The 17897-nt window shown below is 41.8% G+C and overlaps 1 protein-coding gene across 1 annotated transcript in view; it reads left to right on the top strand.

Annotated features, from left to right (window-relative positions):
• The first annotated feature begins 5236 nt into the window (after window positions 1-5236).
• Window positions 5237-17897, top strand: part of LOC126259879 (uncharacterized) — a 136996-nt gene continuing 124335 nt past the window's right edge. The window contains exon 1 of the mRNA XM_049956944.1: window positions 5237-5261. Within this exon, the coding sequence (XP_049812901.1) occupies window positions 5247-5261 (15 nt within the window). The 5' untranslated portion in view covers window positions 5237-5246. The remainder of the gene's footprint in view (window positions 5262-17897) is intronic.

Below are 17897 nucleotides of genomic sequence, written 5' to 3'. Positions count from 1 at the left end.
GAGTCCAAATGTTCGTTGAGAATAATTTTGCTTGTACGGATTTGGAAAAATTTCACTTCGCAGGAACTCATTAGTGTCTCGAGAGACGAGATTGTTGTGAGTTCCACGAGACTAAATTCATCAGAGTTTGAAGAGGTGGAATTTTTCTAAATCCCTTAGCACAAAGTCCATAAGAGAAAAATTTATGAGCCAAGCCAGTCAAGAATCGTTCTAAGTGAGCACAGCCGAGAAATTTTCAGTGTCTCCAAAGGTAAAATTTCTCTGAACCGCAGTCATGATGCCAAATTCCCCGACGGTGACACTTATTAATTATCCTCAAAGCTCCACCCGTCTCTTCTCTGATTGTGTCGGCGAAACCACAATGCTGGTCCTAATTCTGCACCCTCCAAGTAGTGCACATTGGGTTCTGTTAATGCCTATGGTATTTGCTTTAGGTTAACTCCAACTGAAGAATTTCAAGGCCATTCCTAGTCCACGAGAATTTCACCAGTGGACGGATTTCATAAACCGTACGAGACTTTCACTGGAAGGTTTTCCCGATCTCACTTCACTCTCGAGATAATGGTAAGCTGCGAAAGTTACAATGAAGTGCCCCCTGGCGAAAAGCCAGTGGTTTTTCAGAAAAAATGTTCCCTACCAACAATGCGTTTTTTTTTCAACTGAAAACTGAAGTTTTGTGCCCCGTTTCGTTAGATGTAATTTATACATAAATGTACTAAAAGTCAAATCTAAGACAATGTAAGTTCTGGGCTGAGATACAAGCTTGGACCTTCCTTTTTGGTCGGCAACCCTGAGTAAGCTAAGGTATGGCATTTGGGCACCTCTCACAGCTAGAATTAACGTACCTACGTACCTATTCTTTGACAGTACTTGTCTGCTATCCAAACGCTTTAGGCGAGGCCTTCTTGGATGCCTAAGCTAGCGTGGAGGTTCTCATAGAGATAAGTTCATTTTATAATCTGTCTGGAAGCTCCAGATTGTGTACTCAACCCTATCGAGGGAAACATTTCTATTGTGAACCTTAATTTAATTCGAAAATAAAGAACACTTTTCCTTTAAACATTATAGTCAGTATTAAAGTTCCTCTTCCACTATCCGTTTCCGAAACTGAATGTCTCTAATAGATCCTAGCACTGCAGTGGTAGACCCAAGTACTTGTGTACTGTGTATTGTGGACGTCGGACTGAGGCTGACAATGTAAGTAATGGAAGCTGAACACCAAAGACGTATTTTCAATGTATTTATTATTCGGACGACTATTTTCGACGCTGCATTTGCGTTGTCTTCATGTCCTGTTTATCAAACTTGTACTTATATAGGTACAACACCTGCGTATAATAATTTAATTGATGTAAAATGTACGATACCACACTACTTCAAAATCACCCTATGAATGTACACATCAATACATGGAAAGGTTTCAAAACATATAATTTTTTACAGAACCTCGAATCATAAAATGGATAAAAGTGCATAAACATAAAAACACGCAGCAGGAAAATGTTTCACAATAATCATACGTATGGTAATTACCTTGTGTGAAAAAGCTAGAATCTTATACGGCAATTACTGGCTTATTTTAAACCCGTGACAGTGTAAAACAACATAGTCTCAAACATATGTAAATTTTGAAAAGGGGGAAATATCAGACAGGATGCAACTGAACATATGCAGTGCTGTACAACAAACATGATATATAAAAACATATCTAAACGGTATAATATAAGTAAAAAGGCAGCAAGGAACCCACATGGTTTAGGTCGCCCGCAAGTTAAATAAAAAGTAATAACATCTGTAAATACGGGGATACCTCCAAGGATCAAAAGTAGCTAACTGATCTGAGGCCCTTGACTACTGTAAAAGACCTGTAAATAACTGTGAATGCTGAAATCTCAGGTGTCATGCATGTTATCTTATCTATATACGTATAATAAATGAAACATAATAATAAATAAAAATAATAAATAAAAGAAAACTAAAATAAAAATAAACGTAGAAAAACCATCCATTTTTATTTAATCCAAATTTAATGAAAATCATCCTAAGTAAAATGGGTTAAATAATGCCATTGTCAATTTACTTGCAGTAATACTAGAACAGAGTATTACCATTATATCCGGCTGCCCATAGTCAACGTCGCATCAAAAGTAGATATCAAGTGTGGAACATTTGTCTGGTAGCACACTATACTCCTGTCGTATAAGGTATACATATGATGTCATATGTATAACAGCATGTTCTCCAAGAAAGGTGTAAATGACAATAAAAATTATAAGAATTTAGGAAGTACTGATGATGGAACAGACTGTCGTCTTTTTCGAAATGCGGCAGATATACGAGTAAATGTGCCGCTCCTGTGAACCATTTTTCTGGATTCGCATCTAAATTTCGCTGCAGGGGCGTTTCCATTGGAGTCATGTGTCGCTGTTGACAATGATCGGAGTTTGGATGGAGATGCTAGTTCGGTAGCCTTCTTGTCACCTAATCGCTAATTGTTTGAGCAACAAATTTTGTCCCTATCCATCAAAACGACACCGCCTTATACTATCAGAGATACAATTAACGGTTACACATAAAAATACAACACTCATGCAAAGATAGAGAGTGATGTTAATGTACAGTTTGTCAAGTAAAATCGTGACCGGGTTAAACAGTAAAAAATTATACACACATCAACAAAAGTTTAGCATCACCCCGGCTCCCAGAAATCCTGACGACAGACACAGTCCCTTTGACTGTTCAGAGATGTCACTAAATCCGCCCAAAGATGTAAACAATCATGCATGAGCAGCGCCTTGTAGACGGAGGGCGTCAGTCAGCCTATCGGTTCCAGTCATTCCACCAGGAAGGAGGTACACAAGTCGTGTTGCCTGTAGTTCAACCATGGCTAGACGTTCAATACCGGTTCGGTCGAGTTGTTACTTTGTACCAGGAAGGGCTCTCAATAAGGGAAATGACTAGGCGTCTGGGAGTGAACCAAAGGGATGTTGTTCGGACATGGAGGAGATACAGAGAGACAGGAACTGTCGATCACATGCCTCGCTCGGGCCGCCCAAGGGCTACTATGGATTATGGCTCGGAGGAACCCAGACAGCAACACCACCATGTTGAATAATGCTTTTCGTTCAGACACAGGACGTCGTGTTACGACTCAAAGTGTGCACAATAGGCTGCATGATGCGCTACTTCATTCCCGGCGTCCATGGCGAGGTCCATCTTTGCAACCACGACACCATGTAGCGCGGTACAAATGGGCCCAACAACATGCCGAATGGACCGCTCAGGATTGGCATCACATTCTCTTCACCGATGAGTGTCGCATATATATTCAACCAGACAATCGTCGGAAACGTGTTTTCAGGCAACCCGGTCAGGCTGAACGCCTTAGACACACTGACCAGCGAATGCAGCAAGGTGGAGGCTCCCTGCTGCTATGGGGTGGCATTATGTGGGGCCGACGTGCGCCCCTGGTGGTCATGGAAAGCGCCGTAACGGCTGTACGATGAGTGAATGCCATCCTCCGACCTATAGTGCAACAATATCGGCAGCAATTGGCGAGGCATTCGTCTTCATTGACTACAATTCGCGGCCCCATTGTGCACATCTTGCGAATGACTTCCTTCAGGATAACGACATCGCTCGACTAGAGTGGCCAGCATGTTCTCCAGACATGAATCCTATCGTACATGCCTGGGATAGACTGAAGAGGGTTGTTTATGTACGACGTGACCCACCAACCACTCTGAGGGATCTATGCCGAATCGCTTTTGAGGAGTGTGACAATGTGGACCAACAGTGCCTTGATGAACTTGTGGATAGTATGCAACGACGAATACAGCCATGCATCAATGCAAGAGGACGTGCTGCTGGGTATTAGAGGTACCAGTGTGTACAGCAGTCTGGACAGCCACCTCTGAAGATCTCGCTGTTTGGTGGTACAACATGCAATGTGTGGTTTTCATGAGCAATAAAAATGATGTTTATGTTGGTCTCTGTTCAAATTTTCTGTACAGGTTCCAGAACTCTTGGAACCGAGGGATGCAAAACTTTTTTTGATGTGTGTATTTGACAACAAAATAAATTTTATAAATCTTGTACATACATTATATATGAACGAAGGAAAGATACAATTACAATTAATAATATGTCCAGTCAATTGCAGCGTCAATAATTGTTTGGAATCTCCGAGACATGCTTGAAACCAAGTTTTCCGCTTATTCACCTGAAAGAGACATCCAAAGCGTCGAATCTGTGTTGACAGCGTTTTCAAAGTGAGTTTTGCTTTCACATGACGCAATGTTACGAATGGGTTGCCCAAAAAGAATTAAAATCTTTTTTCCGTATTTGGATTCACTTCACTGACTGAGCCACGTTTTAAACCAATTTGTAGCGCGTTACCCTCTTTTTTAAAAATGAATTTGATTTCCCGGTACATTTAGAGGTCGCGGCGTTACTCATTATCGGATGTTTGGCGTGACAACCCCAAAAAGCTACGCGTATGCTGTACTCATATCTATTCGTGTACCTCAGCCAAGAATTCAAAGTAACCTAAAGCTTCTATGGATATCAAAGACAATAGTTCCCTCAATTTGGCTGGGAAAGAAATAAGGCCATATCTTTTACCATCTGTGTGTAATGCGGACCACGCTCATACTTAACAGACTGTAAAAGAAGAATGAAAATCTGTCTGCATACGCGGCGGATTTAATCTCTTGCGATCTCCATTCAATAAATCCATATGTTATTTTTTGCTTTGTCCATAATGGAGATGATGTTTTGAATGTGTAACACCATTCACTTTCCCTGACTGATTGAGCCCCGTCACAAACTTCACACAATACTTGTACAACTGGAATTTTAATACCATCTGCTCTAGTTGATGTAGCCAAATTAAATATTTCATTTACAATTCATCCACACGTAATGTGTTAGAGGCGATGTTTTATCTTCCAGATCATAAATTTCAGTGTCCGCTAGCCTCAAGGAATTGGCTCATAATAGCGCATACCGGACGCGTCAGTGTCAATGGCTGCTTTTCCAGGAAGCAGTGAAACTCTTCTTTGACACCTGCTGCCTCCCGAAACCACGATGGCCAGGAAATTCCCGTTGAAGACGCGAAAACAGTCTTCCCCGTACAGTGTTTGGAAAACTAATATTTACTAAACAGCCAACAAGGTTACGATACTGTATATAAGCCACGTTCGGCTGCCAATCGCCACACGGTGCTGCCAGCTGCAGACCACGCCATGGCTAAACTGCTGGTGAGTGCCTCCATGTCTTCGCCAATCGTATGCGAATAAGCTTCCGTTGCCGTGATTGTCAACACTTCATCTGGAGTTCCTTACTGATCGTTGTGTACAGGCGCTAGTGGAGAGGAATCTAGTATGGCTTTCCTCTTCGAGAGATGAAATTGTCACCATCTGACCATTTCAAGAGCGTTAAAACTATCGTTTCATTATGATGAACCTATTTTTAGATATAGTTTGTAGCGTCTGTTGCTACATAGCTATTGATCATCAACTCAAAATAGTTAGTTCTAAACCACATCATATCTTACAACAAGAAAGATTTATCCTCTTAATACACTGAAAAAATTTCTACTTGCAAGAAGACAAATCATATTCTGTAACCAGTAGCTCATTGTTATAGGGTACATAAAGCCAAATCTGACATACGTTATACCTGTCGGGAGTAATTGGGTACTTCGTATATTTGCAACCGGAGGAATTTGAGAAATTAAACGCTAACAGCATTCCATCGGTAAAAAGAAATTATTTAACATTTTTAAGATACAGTGATAGGATTTACATGATTAAAAATTATGATACAAGCTGGCATTTCAAATTATTGTATATTAAAAAAATATAGCCATATTCGTAAAATTCAGTTTATTCTCTTGTTTAGACACAGACGAACCTTAGTTATATTTCCTGCATACGAATATTGTCTGTCATTTACAATTTGGTCTTGTGGTGGTAATGTGAGGCCAATGACGTACTGCGCTAGTTTGTACAGAACCTGTCTTGTTGGGCCCTGATGCTTCTCGCGTAGTAGTTCTGCTTCTGTACTGCTGAATGCCTATCTCTCCTTATTTGTCATGTCTTATCTCTACTTGTGAAGTGGCACTGCTATTCCGGATTTTAATTATAGCAGACAACTGTTTTTATTGCGGTTAATTTTGAAACTCTTACAGTCCCTCTCCGTATGTGGCACTTAGCTTTAAAATTTCCATTTCCATTTCGTGGAGCATAAAATTTGGGGATCCGTCGCTACAAAAATAAAATTTTCAGAGTAATAGCCGTTCATTAGAATTTGCAACTCGCATAAAAAATGAAAAGTAATCAGTCGAAAGAATGGTGAGGTTGCATGTTCATACCAGTTATTGGAAACTTGTAATAAATTGAAGTATGTGATGCTACGAATAAATCAAGATATTTGATTGCACTTCTCATGATTTCATCTCTTTCACGCGCCGGCGGAGGCACATAAACGCCCAGTGGTGCATGTTTTAAACAAACAGTTTTTCCTATCTACTTGCACGTGCAACTAGTTTGTTACATCAAAATGTGATTTACGTCTTGTCACAAACACTTTTCAGAAACGAACTTACCTTTTTATCTAGCTGTAATTGCCCAAATAATGGCGATAACGTATTTGTGTCTGTGTGTGTGTGTCTGTGTGTGTGTGTGAGTGTGTAGCGAACAATGGTGCGAACAGCAAGTCGCTCTACGAGTACCCAAAACAAGCGGGAGAGGGTAACATGTATCACAGGCGTTAGTAGCATCGTGTAGAACCCGTACCTACCGCCACTGGCACTCAAATACAATTAACCTTCCATCCATTAGAGTAGCTTGGTCCGCAGCTCGTGGTCTACTGGGTAGCGTTGCAGCCTCTGGATCACGGAGTCCCGGGTTCGATTCCCGGCCTGGTTGGTGATTTTCTCTGCACGGGGACAGGGTCTTTGTGTTGTCCACATCATTTCATTATCATCATCATCATTCATGACAGTGGAAATATTGGACTGTGTAAAAATAGAACTGTGTCAAAATTAGGAGTTTTTACGGGAGCTAATGACCACGCCGTTGAGCACCCCACAAACCAAATATCATCATTATCGTTAGAATAGCTTTGGTATGACGCTGATTCGCGACGCATGGCATTTGGGTGTAAAGTATCATCAGCTGCCGAAAAATGTAAGTGCACTAAAATGTATCTCCACATCAGTGGAAGTATTACTAATGACACTAATGACACAAACCATAATTTGCGGAGAATAAGAAAGACATTTTGTCAATGCTTAGGATCGAAATCTTTTGTGGCATTACGGAAAAAAATGCTGTTGCAGAGCTGAGAAAGACAGTTAATAGCTTAGAGTTTTGTTAGCTTTTTCTGGACGCTTGTTTGGAACAGATAGTGAATACATTTTGAGATATGACTTTTACGCATTGGTGTATCAATGGGAAGAACTTCGATTGTCTCAGTAGTTTGATAATGGACTACTACAGCTTTGCTATGAAGTACAAGCGCGCGCGCGCGCGCGCGTGTGTGTGTGTGTGTGTGTGTGTCTGAATGTGTAGTAGACAGGGAGAGAGAGAGAGAGAGAGAGAGAGAGAGGGTGGGCGTGAATAGAGCGCATGATATTTTGTAACACCTTCATACCTCATTATTGCCTTGGTGAATAAAAGTCTGGAACCACAAATGCAGAGTGCGTAGAATATGTTTGATTATGTTTACGGTCAGTGGTCTTGGATGTTGTCTTTAATATTGCAGGCAACCTATATCTTGACTTCAGCACCACCCGGCAACCTGAAGATGTTCGGAGAAACGAAACGAGTCACAAGACGTTTCGAGCGAGGTTGCGGAATGGTTAGCACATTGCACTCGCATGTGGAAAGAGTACGTTCAAGCCTGTGTCCAGCCATCCAGATTTAGGTTTTCCGTGATTTCTCTTATTCGCTCCAGGCAAATGCCGAGATGGATCTTTTGAAAGGGCACAGCCAATTTCCTTCTGCTCCTTGATTCAACCCAACCATGCTTGTGCTCCGTCTCTAATGACCTCGATGTCGACGGGATGTTAAATACAATATTCCTTCTTTATTTCCTTTGGTCATGACACAATAAGTGTGTTAAAATACAGCTAATATGGTTTTCCTTAATCATTAACAAAATGCCTGAATGAGATTTTCACTCTGCAGCGGAGTGTGCGCTGATATGAAACTTCCTGGCAGATTAAAACTGTGTGCCCGACCGAGACTCGAACTCGGGACCTTTGCCTTTCGCGGGCAAGTGCTCTACCAACTGAGCTACCGAAGCACGACTCACGCCCGGTACGCACAGCTTTACCTCTGCCAGTACCTCGTCTCCTACTTTCCAAACTTTACAGAAGCTCTCCTGCGAACCAGGTACTGGCAGAGGTAAAGCTCTGCGTACCGGGCGTGAGTCGTGCTTCGGTAGCTCAGTTGGTAGAGCACTTGCCCGCGAAAGGCAAAGGTCCCGAGTTCGAGTCTCGGTCGGGCACACAGTTTTAATCTGCCAGGAAGTTTCATTAACAAAATGGTTCGGATAAGGCGTTTTTCTCTGTCACTTACAAAATACTAAATGAAACGAATATTTATTTAGATAGATAAAGGTTAAATGATTACTCAATCTGCAGAGTTAAAACGTAGTTTATATAGTTATTTTCTAGGGAGCTACAACAATGAGCTCAATTTTTTTTTTAAAATAGAACATTACTATATTCCAAAATGCAGTTGGTGTTTTGAAAACGCATACACATTAACTTAACTCCAATTTCTATCAATGTAAGTTATCGAGCAGGAAAAGTTCAAAGTTTTAAGAGTGGATGCAATATGCTGTACATAATTGCTGTTCAGAAGTATGCTCTGATGTTGAAATTTTCGTTTAACTGAGATGTCCATAGGATTGCCTATTTTCCTTAATGCTACTCCTTCTAAATAACCGACGGAAGAGATGCAAAATTGCTTGTGTCAGGAGCGACAAGTTTCATCGATGTGCTTTCCGAAGTAAACTGGGGTTGATAATTCCACGTGGCTGACAGGACCTTGTTTATGCATGCTTTCCGACTTGTCCTACGTACATTAGTGTAAGGATACATTCTACAATCTAACCAACTTGAAACAGCTAATCGAGCTTATTATTTTGTAAGTTACACAGGAAAACACCTTATCTGAAACTTGTTGGAGACATCGCGCACAACAAGAATTTCAGCCGGAGACCAGTGGCGCACTTGGCGATCTGTCACGGGATTATTACATGATGTAAGATACTTCCTGCTTTTGTTCACTGAAATCTTTCCTGATAATTCTAACAGAATGTCGTCCACTCCATGAGACTTTTTATGACTTTGGCCTCTCAGCGCTCTTTCAAATCCTTCTCCCACTACCACATCTCCCGCCTCATTTTCACTATTTCCTCTACCCTATCCATAATAGTGCCTTCATCTTCATTTCACATGTATAATCCTTCTACATATTCTTTCCACCTTTCAGTCGTACGTTATCTACTTGATACTGGGGTGCCATCTGAACTCCTTAATACCGGCGATGGTACAGCTGCTTCTCCTTCCTCTAAATGGCTCTGAGCACTATGGGACTTAACATCTGTGGTCATCAGTCCCCTAGAACTTAGAACTATTTAAACCTAACTAACCTAAGGACATCACACACATCCATGCCCGAGGCAAGATGCGAACCTGCGACCGTAGCGGTCACGCGGTTCCAGACTGAAGCGCCTAGAACCGCACGGCCACACCGGTCGGCCCTTCCTCTAAAGATATATTATATTTTCCTATAGGCTCCATCCACCTTTCCCAAAGACATGCACTTTCTTCTACCTATTCCTGCTGTGCAGCTTTGGAATTCCAGTCTCACATTTAAACGTTTGTATTCCTTTTGCCAGCTTTACTTGATAGGTTTTTACGTTTCCTTCTTTCGTCAGTTAAATTAATTGTCTTGTGTGTTATCACAGAATTTCTGCTCGATCTTGTCTCTCTATAAAGTTGATTCTCTACTCTCTTCACTACCCATAGCTCAAAGCTACTCATTCGTCGTCCCCTGTATTCCTTTCCAAAGTTGCAGTCAGTTGTTTCCTAATACTTTCTTTGGAAATGTCAGTAGCACCCGGTTGTTTTGACGTACACGGCCCCTCTACTCAACTTCCTATCCAACAATTTCTTTAGTTTCAAAGTTCATTTCGCAACCTGTAAAGCATGGTCAGATGTTTTTCAATTTGAAATGTGGTTTAGAAATCTCTGTCTTACCATTATACAGGGAGATACCTTGACCATGCTACGAACTTCCAGCTATTTCCATTCTGAAAACATCCCCAGGCTGTGACTAAGCCATGTCTCCGCAGTATACCTTCTTCCAGGGGTGCTAGTTCCGTAAGGTTCGCCGGAGAGCTTCTGTGAAGTTTGGAAGGTAGGAGACGTATTGACGGAATTGGAGCCGTGAGGACGGGTCCTGAGTCGTGCTTGGGTAGCTCAGTTGGTAGAGCCCTTGCCTGTGAAAGGTAAAGGTATCGCGTTCGACTCTCGGTCTGGCCCACAGTTTTAATCTGTTAGTTAGTTCCATATCAGCACACACTCCGTTACAGAGCGAAAATTTAATTCTGTGAACGACAAGTGTGTCTGCCGTCTGCTGAGTGGCTTTTGTTTAAGTTTGGTAATACACCATGTATCTGTTTGCTTCGAAATTATAGACTTCATATTCAGTGCACCGTCATAAGGGCTGAATTTCCTGTGTTGGAATAAACACTTCCAGAAATTCACGATTGATATGCTCTGTGTCGCTCCACGTGGTGTCCCTAGGAAAACTGCATTACAACTGACATGTTCATAGTTGGTAAACAGTGTTTAACTAGGTGCATTTTGAAAAGAGTATATAACTGAAAATCAGTCAGTCCTGAAGCCATTTTCAGTTACTTGCATAGCATCGTTTAGGTTGGGGCCCTTACCTGTTTACAATATGGAGTCAGTTCGATATACATATCCGAATGTAGTGCGTCTGCAGGAGAACAGCCTGCACGCTGCCAGTGCTCACACAAGCAAGGAACGTTGAAGCCGGCAGATGGTTTTGGTTCGATGTCTTCAGAAAGTCAAGAATAAAAGCCAATGGTGAACTGGAATGTTTACGCCAACGAATTATTTATTACGGCTTTCATTCGTTTCATTCAACACTATAGCAGCCAATAAGAATTTGGTGAGGGATATGTAACTGCGACTACAGTTTGCAAATTGCATGAACGAGCAAGAGACTGTATAACAGAAGAGATAATTTTCCGATGACTATTTTTATGTTAATGGTATAGCAATGAAATACCGCGCCCCATTCTGCACGGAGTACATCCAACACGAAAGAGATGAGCCAACCTAACGTAAGAATTTAGGTCGCGATGTTACATAATGGATTGTCTGGTCACTTTTCTGCAACGCAACTGTAACCACAATACAGTACTTTACCATACATACCTCCAAACCAGTAATGGTTTTACTCATTTGTGCACGAGCTGTTGCACTTAGTCGTGATCTTGGTTTAATGTCATGAAACTGGCCACATCTAAGCTATTTACCAATGTGAGAATTTACAGTGGGGTTTTGTCCAAGTAAGGTGGGGTGTACATCTCAGGATCACTGTTGTGTTATGATGTGAAACTACTGAAGACTGTTTCTGCGGAATCGTCAAAAATTGACAGGTGCTCCTAGAAAAAGTTAAGACAAAAATCCAAATATTTCTTTGTTGGAGTGATTTCTGTAGCTGTGGTCTTGAGTCCGAAGACTTGTTTGATGCAGCTCTCCACGCTAGTCTACCTATTCAATGCTAGTTATCTCTGTGTAACTACAGTCTGTACATTCTAATCTGTTAATTTTATTCGAGCCTTGTGGTCCTCCAAAGCCTACGTCCCCAAAACCTACTCATATTACCAACATGAGTATTCCCTGACGCTTCAGGATCTGAACCTCTCGTGTTAATAAAATTGTTGTATAATCTTAATTTTCCCCTATTTTGATTCGGTACCTCACCTTTACATGTTCGATCTACCTACCCAATCTTCATCATTCTTGTTAGGGCCTCATTACAAAATCTTGCAAATAGCTATTTGCTTGGAATTGTTGATGGAGTCCTAGGATATCATCCTGACAGATGTCGTGCCAAATTCTGTCCACTTGGCTCAATGGGACTTCAGAATTCCGAGCTGGTTGGAGGAACCTGCCCATATTGCTCCAAAAGTTTTCAGTCGGGGATAGATCCGTGGCGACCTCGCTGACCAAGTTGGGGTTTTCTAAGCACAAAAACAAGCAGTAGAAACTCTCACGTCGTGCAGGAGGACATTACCATGCTGAAACGTAAGCCCAGGATGGATTTCCATGAAGGGTAAGAAAACGGGATGTAGAATGTCACTGACATACCTCTGTGATGTTAGGGTGCAGTGGTGATGTTAGGGTGCAGTGGTGATTACCAAAAGGATTCCACCCCTGTCTGTGGCGTCTCCTGAAGACAACTATACTCCAATGGACAAGACTGCTAGCCGAGGACGTGTCTGGAGACGCTCGGGACAACAGTAAGATACCAACCTGACCGTCGCTTGCCATAGAGCCCAACAGCTAGGAGAGATGTCCTGAGGAACCATTTTTTTCATAACAGGACCGTTTTGGTTATCATCCAAGGCATCCTTAAAGCACAGCGATACGTCGGCGATATTCTACGCCGAGTTTTTTTGCCCTTCATGGCAAACCTTATTAGGCTTACATTTCAGCAAGTTAATGGTGGTTCGCACAGGACGAGAGTTTCTACTGCGAGTCTTCACGTTTGTGAAACCCTAACTTAGCCATCAGGTTCGTAAGATCTTCCCCAACTGAGAAAATTTAGAGCATTATGGGCAGGGCTCTCCAATCGTATCAGGATTTTGACGATTTAACTCGCTAACTGCAATCTTGTACGATATCCCTTGGGACGACTTCCAAGAACTCTATCAATCAATACCACACTGAATAACTGTTTCCACAAGGGTGAGAGATGGACCACAGTCACGACTGTGTTATTGACTTGCACCATTTGTGGAGCTTTTCCTCTGGAATAAATGATGAAGTTTTTCTGAAAGTTAATCACTTGTTTGTCTGTACACCTAGATAGCCTCTGCTGATTTCCGTCCCATTGGGACATTTCCTTCATGGTATGTAATGTTTTTTTGCCTTTGAGCGTCAAGTCATACATAAGTGCACGTTAGTATTATGTCATTATTACCACTACTGAAAACCGGATCTTGCAGCACCAGATCTGAAGATGATTGAAATCAGTAATCATTAATGAAAAGAGTAATCCAGACGATGGTTTTGATTCATTTTGACACAGTAGTCGATCGAATATACTTGATACGATGACGTTACTATTTCTCTGTCAGCAGGCACTGTTCACGCTGCTGCTGTGCGTTGCCGCCTTGGCGCACGCGCAGTTTGGCCAGGGCGGTTTCGGCCGTCCTGGGGGTGGTTTTGGCGGCCCTGGTTCCGGGAGGCCCGGCGGAGGCGGCGGCTTCGGCCCTGGAGGAGGCGGCGGCTTTGGCCCTGGAGGAGGTCGTCCTGGATTTGGCGGTGGCGGCTTCGGAGCCGGAGGTGGCCGCGGCTTTGGCGGCTGAACGAAGTTTCCATCACAGAGCTCCTGCACCAGCGACAACTGTCCACAAACTACTTCACTTCTTGGTTTTAATTGACTTGTGCGCACTTTAACTGTGAATAAAGCATAATAATCGTCATTGTATTAACGACGTTTCCAAATTTCATTAAAAGCAATTGTTAACTGAGGACTGATCGAACCTAATTGACGGATCTGCAAGATGAGAATGGTAAGCCATTACACGTGACTTATTGTAGCCGAGTCTATGACCAGAGATTCTATGTATCTGTCGAGCCAACGCCCAACGGCATTTCAAGAACTTTGGAGTGGTCTCTTCACTCCAGCACCGCCACAGAAACGCGAGAGAGTACAGCAAAAGGGCTTTCTTCTCCCATAGTTGGTCAAGGCGTCGTTACAAACTTCAAGTGTTGAGGTTTCAGTCCCCACTTGTTGATGTATTGAGATTTGGCTTTCGGTGCAGGATCGATATCTGTAGAAACTTTCAGAACATCACCTGACTAAGGAAAGAGATATGACCGGTACGCTCGTAACGTGCAGACGGCGAATATGTCAGCTGCAACGCCTTACGTGCAAAACAAAACACCTAGAATGCGTTCTAGGGAACAATGTGTACTCCAGCAGTTATATGAAAAGTGTCATGAAATCTAACACTGGACGAAGTGAGACGTCATACAGTCTTTCACTTAATTGCCATGCTGTGATTCTACACGAATTCTGACCTTACGTATTTTTGTCCGTATTCAAAAGCAAGCCACAAATAAAAAAAGGCAGTTTTAAGTATATTCAATAGCTGTTACGGTCAGGAATGGGCCATTAGAGCTTATTATAATTTAATCACTGCTGCTGCTGTTCCATCTACTGCAGATAATTGTTACAGTTGGTACCTCTTCAAGGATCAAGTCGTTGTCCTTTAGAGTCCCTCGGGTTATGTGAGGATAAATGTGTTCTAATTTTTTTACTGATATTAGAACCAGGATTGCAGCCTAAAATTTCTGTCACATAAACATTTCTTTTCTCTGCCTTCGATAAATGATAATGTGTTTGAAATCTTATGAGACTTAACTGCTAAGGTTATCAGTCCCTAAGCTTACACACTACCTAACCTAAATTATCCTAGGACAAACATACACACCCATGCCCGAGGGAGGACTCGAACCTCCACCGGAACCAGCCGCACAGTCCATAACTGCAGTGCCTTAGACCGCTTGGCTAGCCCCGCATGGCTCTGCCTTCGAATCTGTGTCTATGCCGATGCAGATTCAATCTGTGCTAGCTTTGCTGCACTCTAAGAAAACGCTGCAGCAAAACAGTGAATGATAAATTACTGATATATTCGAAATTCTGCGGATGGAAGTAGCAGTCAGTTAATGAAACAACAAGTGGTACAGCGACAATTCGAAAATGTGGGTTGAATAGCATCCAAGAACGGTAGTGCTCTATGGGGAAGTCACAGCTGTGTCCAAGAGTCATACAACATTGCAGCATGCAGCAGTGCTCGACGACATGCATTTTTCAAGTCCTGGGGGAGACGTGGGACGACTATTACTTGCAAATCTTGTTAGAAGAAAATTTTTGAGGTGACTATGTTTTGAAGCATGTGGAATGAGGACGTGAATAGTAACGGAAGTTGTTAATATATCATTTGATTGGCAGAACTAGAAACCTAAGCTATCCAGTGAAAAGCAAGGACACACAGAGTGTGAAATTTTGATGTATATCAGTTGTGACAGGAGACGTCTGTACCTTGGTGTAATGCCTGAGATGAGACTCGTCTCTTTACTGTACGGTCGCTCAACATATTGGATATGAGTGTAAACGATGAGTACCAGAATTACTGCTGTTGGACGCTTGAGCCAGTCTGCCACGACTGTAAGCCACATGTAAGCAACTGCAGATACTGCTTCCTCGATTCCAGAATGCCACGCATCCCTAAATGGTATCACGAAGTACGCCCTGGTAGTGGTAAACAATAAGAAACGCCTGTAAGAATCCACTTGACAGTCAAGTAACGTTCAAGAAAGTGAAATTGTGATTATCATCAACAGAAAGGCCGTCTTACTGTTTTTAAATCGTGACTTTAGGCGGAAAATTTTTGGTTGTTGTGGTTTAAGCACTTCAGAATGAGGGGTCATGTAACTCTGAAAAGGCTAACTGCCATCATTACAGTCGATGTCAAAACTGAATAATTCATCTAGTAACAAAAGCAATATGACCCATTTTAGTAATTAATCACTTTAGTGCATTACTTTAATTAGTGTCGATGACAGCAGTGTGCTACACTTTAAGTGCGCTACTTTTCAATTATTTTAGTTACTAAACAATAAGAAATTCGTCACCACATAAGAGGTTAGCCCATAGTCCTCAAACAACGTCAACTGTTAGAGAACTGGGATCTGCGAGTAGTAGGGTTCTGAACTATAATAAAATAATATTAGAAGTAAAATTATTATTTATCCCAGAGGAGGATTTTTTAATTATAAAATGAATGATACCAGTTCGCCAAAGAGACTAAGTCTGAAAATAAATATTTATGTTAGGAGAAACCAAAGTGAAGTGGCAAAGGAAATTATATATATATATATATATATATATATATATATATATATATATATATAAAGCAGACAAGATACATAATAGACTAGCATGATTAAATGCCAAAAGATTTAAAAATTTTCACATATAGTTGATAAGACAAAGAGAAAGAAAGTATTATGTAACTAGTTTGGACAATCAGGGAAAGCAGAAATTTCAGTTAATGTACACATTAGTAAAGAAGTCTCGTACACCAAGTAAAATCAGTCCTCAGATAGGAAAAATAGTATTAAAATTTTAAAACTTAATTTACTCGACAGGGAAGCTGCAAAAGGAATCCTATTTCGTTGATAAGCATATAAAATAATGTACATTTCTGTGAAGCAGACTTTAACACCACTAAACAGAATGTTTAAAAAATTCACACAAAAATTCGGCTGTTTTGAAAATCCGCCTTATGCAAACACAATTACTTCATTTTTATGTATAAAAAATAAACTAATTGTGTTTGCATAATCGGATTTTCCAAAGAACCCAATTTTTAAATCGCAAACACGGAAGAACACCAAGAAACGCTTCAAATCTTGGGTAAAATGAGTAATTCAAACAAAACTTATAATGCTATATTCACAGCAGCGAAACAACCATAGGGAAACATCTGTTTCACCAATAAGCATAGTCATAGCAGCCAGAGAATTTTAACTAATGTATATCTCTGCGAAGAAGGCTTTTGCCTTCCGACTTCACACACAGGGCTGTGAAAAAAAAAAAAAACGATGGGGACCCTCCACGCCCGCACCAACGTGGTGACCAAACCAAAAGTTCTACTGTCACCTCCGTATAACATGTTAGTTTTTTTGAATCAGGAGTCACAGGATGCGGGCTGTGATGTTATCCATGCGCCTGGGTAAGATTACTCATTAACATGGTCCATCAGGAGATAGAAAGTGGACGAAAGCGATCGAAGGGTAGCGGTTGTAAGTGCAGAGGAAAAAAAGTGCCAAGGCAAGCGCCAAGGGAAAAAAAAACCTCTGCGACAGTAGGACGGGTAGTAAGGGCAGTAGCGGCTTGCTATCTGCGACAGTGCATGCAAGGTGTGGTTATGTTAGTGCGAGGTATCGTGCATCGTTACCTTTGTCGTTGCTGGAGCTCGTTGCGGGGCTTGCTACAGTTGCTGCGTCCCTGCAACAGTTCAAGGTCGTTGTACATTATTGGGCGATCGGTCATAGATAGGCTCACAGTGTAGGGGGTGTGTGTGGTAAGTTTGCGTGCTGTGTACAGTACGGTTTCCCTGCGGTTGCCTGTTTTACGGCTGGTCGAACATCTGGGGTTACCAGTAGTAGCTGTGTTGCAGGGGCTCGCCAGTACTGTCGTGTTAGCGTGCTATGGACCATAGATGTTAAGTTCTTAGCCAGTAGTGTCTTTGGTCTGTTATGCTTCCATGTATTGTTGTGGTCGTAGTTACCCAGAGAAAGGATCAACGGGTTGCGCGAGTGTCTCGTGTTATTGTACAGTCGTGTGGAGCAACTATTTCACTAATATACGAAATCATAGCAAGTGAAAAATTTAACATTTACTCATCTGTGAAGCAGACTGAGGGGTTGACGAAGTCCTTTTATGAGCAGGAATGTGGTGGTATAACGGTGGAGGACCGACATGTGGGACAGACATGCTAACTGCATCCGTGGTCCAGGTATAGCGTGTTTGATTCACAAT

Source organism: Schistocerca nitens, chromosome 5, assembly GCF_023898315.1.
Source record: "Schistocerca nitens isolate TAMUIC-IGC-003100 chromosome 5, iqSchNite1.1, whole genome shotgun sequence".
NCBI lineage: Eukaryota > Metazoa > Arthropoda > Insecta > Orthoptera > Acrididae > Schistocerca > Schistocerca nitens.
The sequence above is the reverse complement of the archived record's forward strand: the minus strand, read 5'-3'. Positions and strand labels throughout refer to the sequence as shown.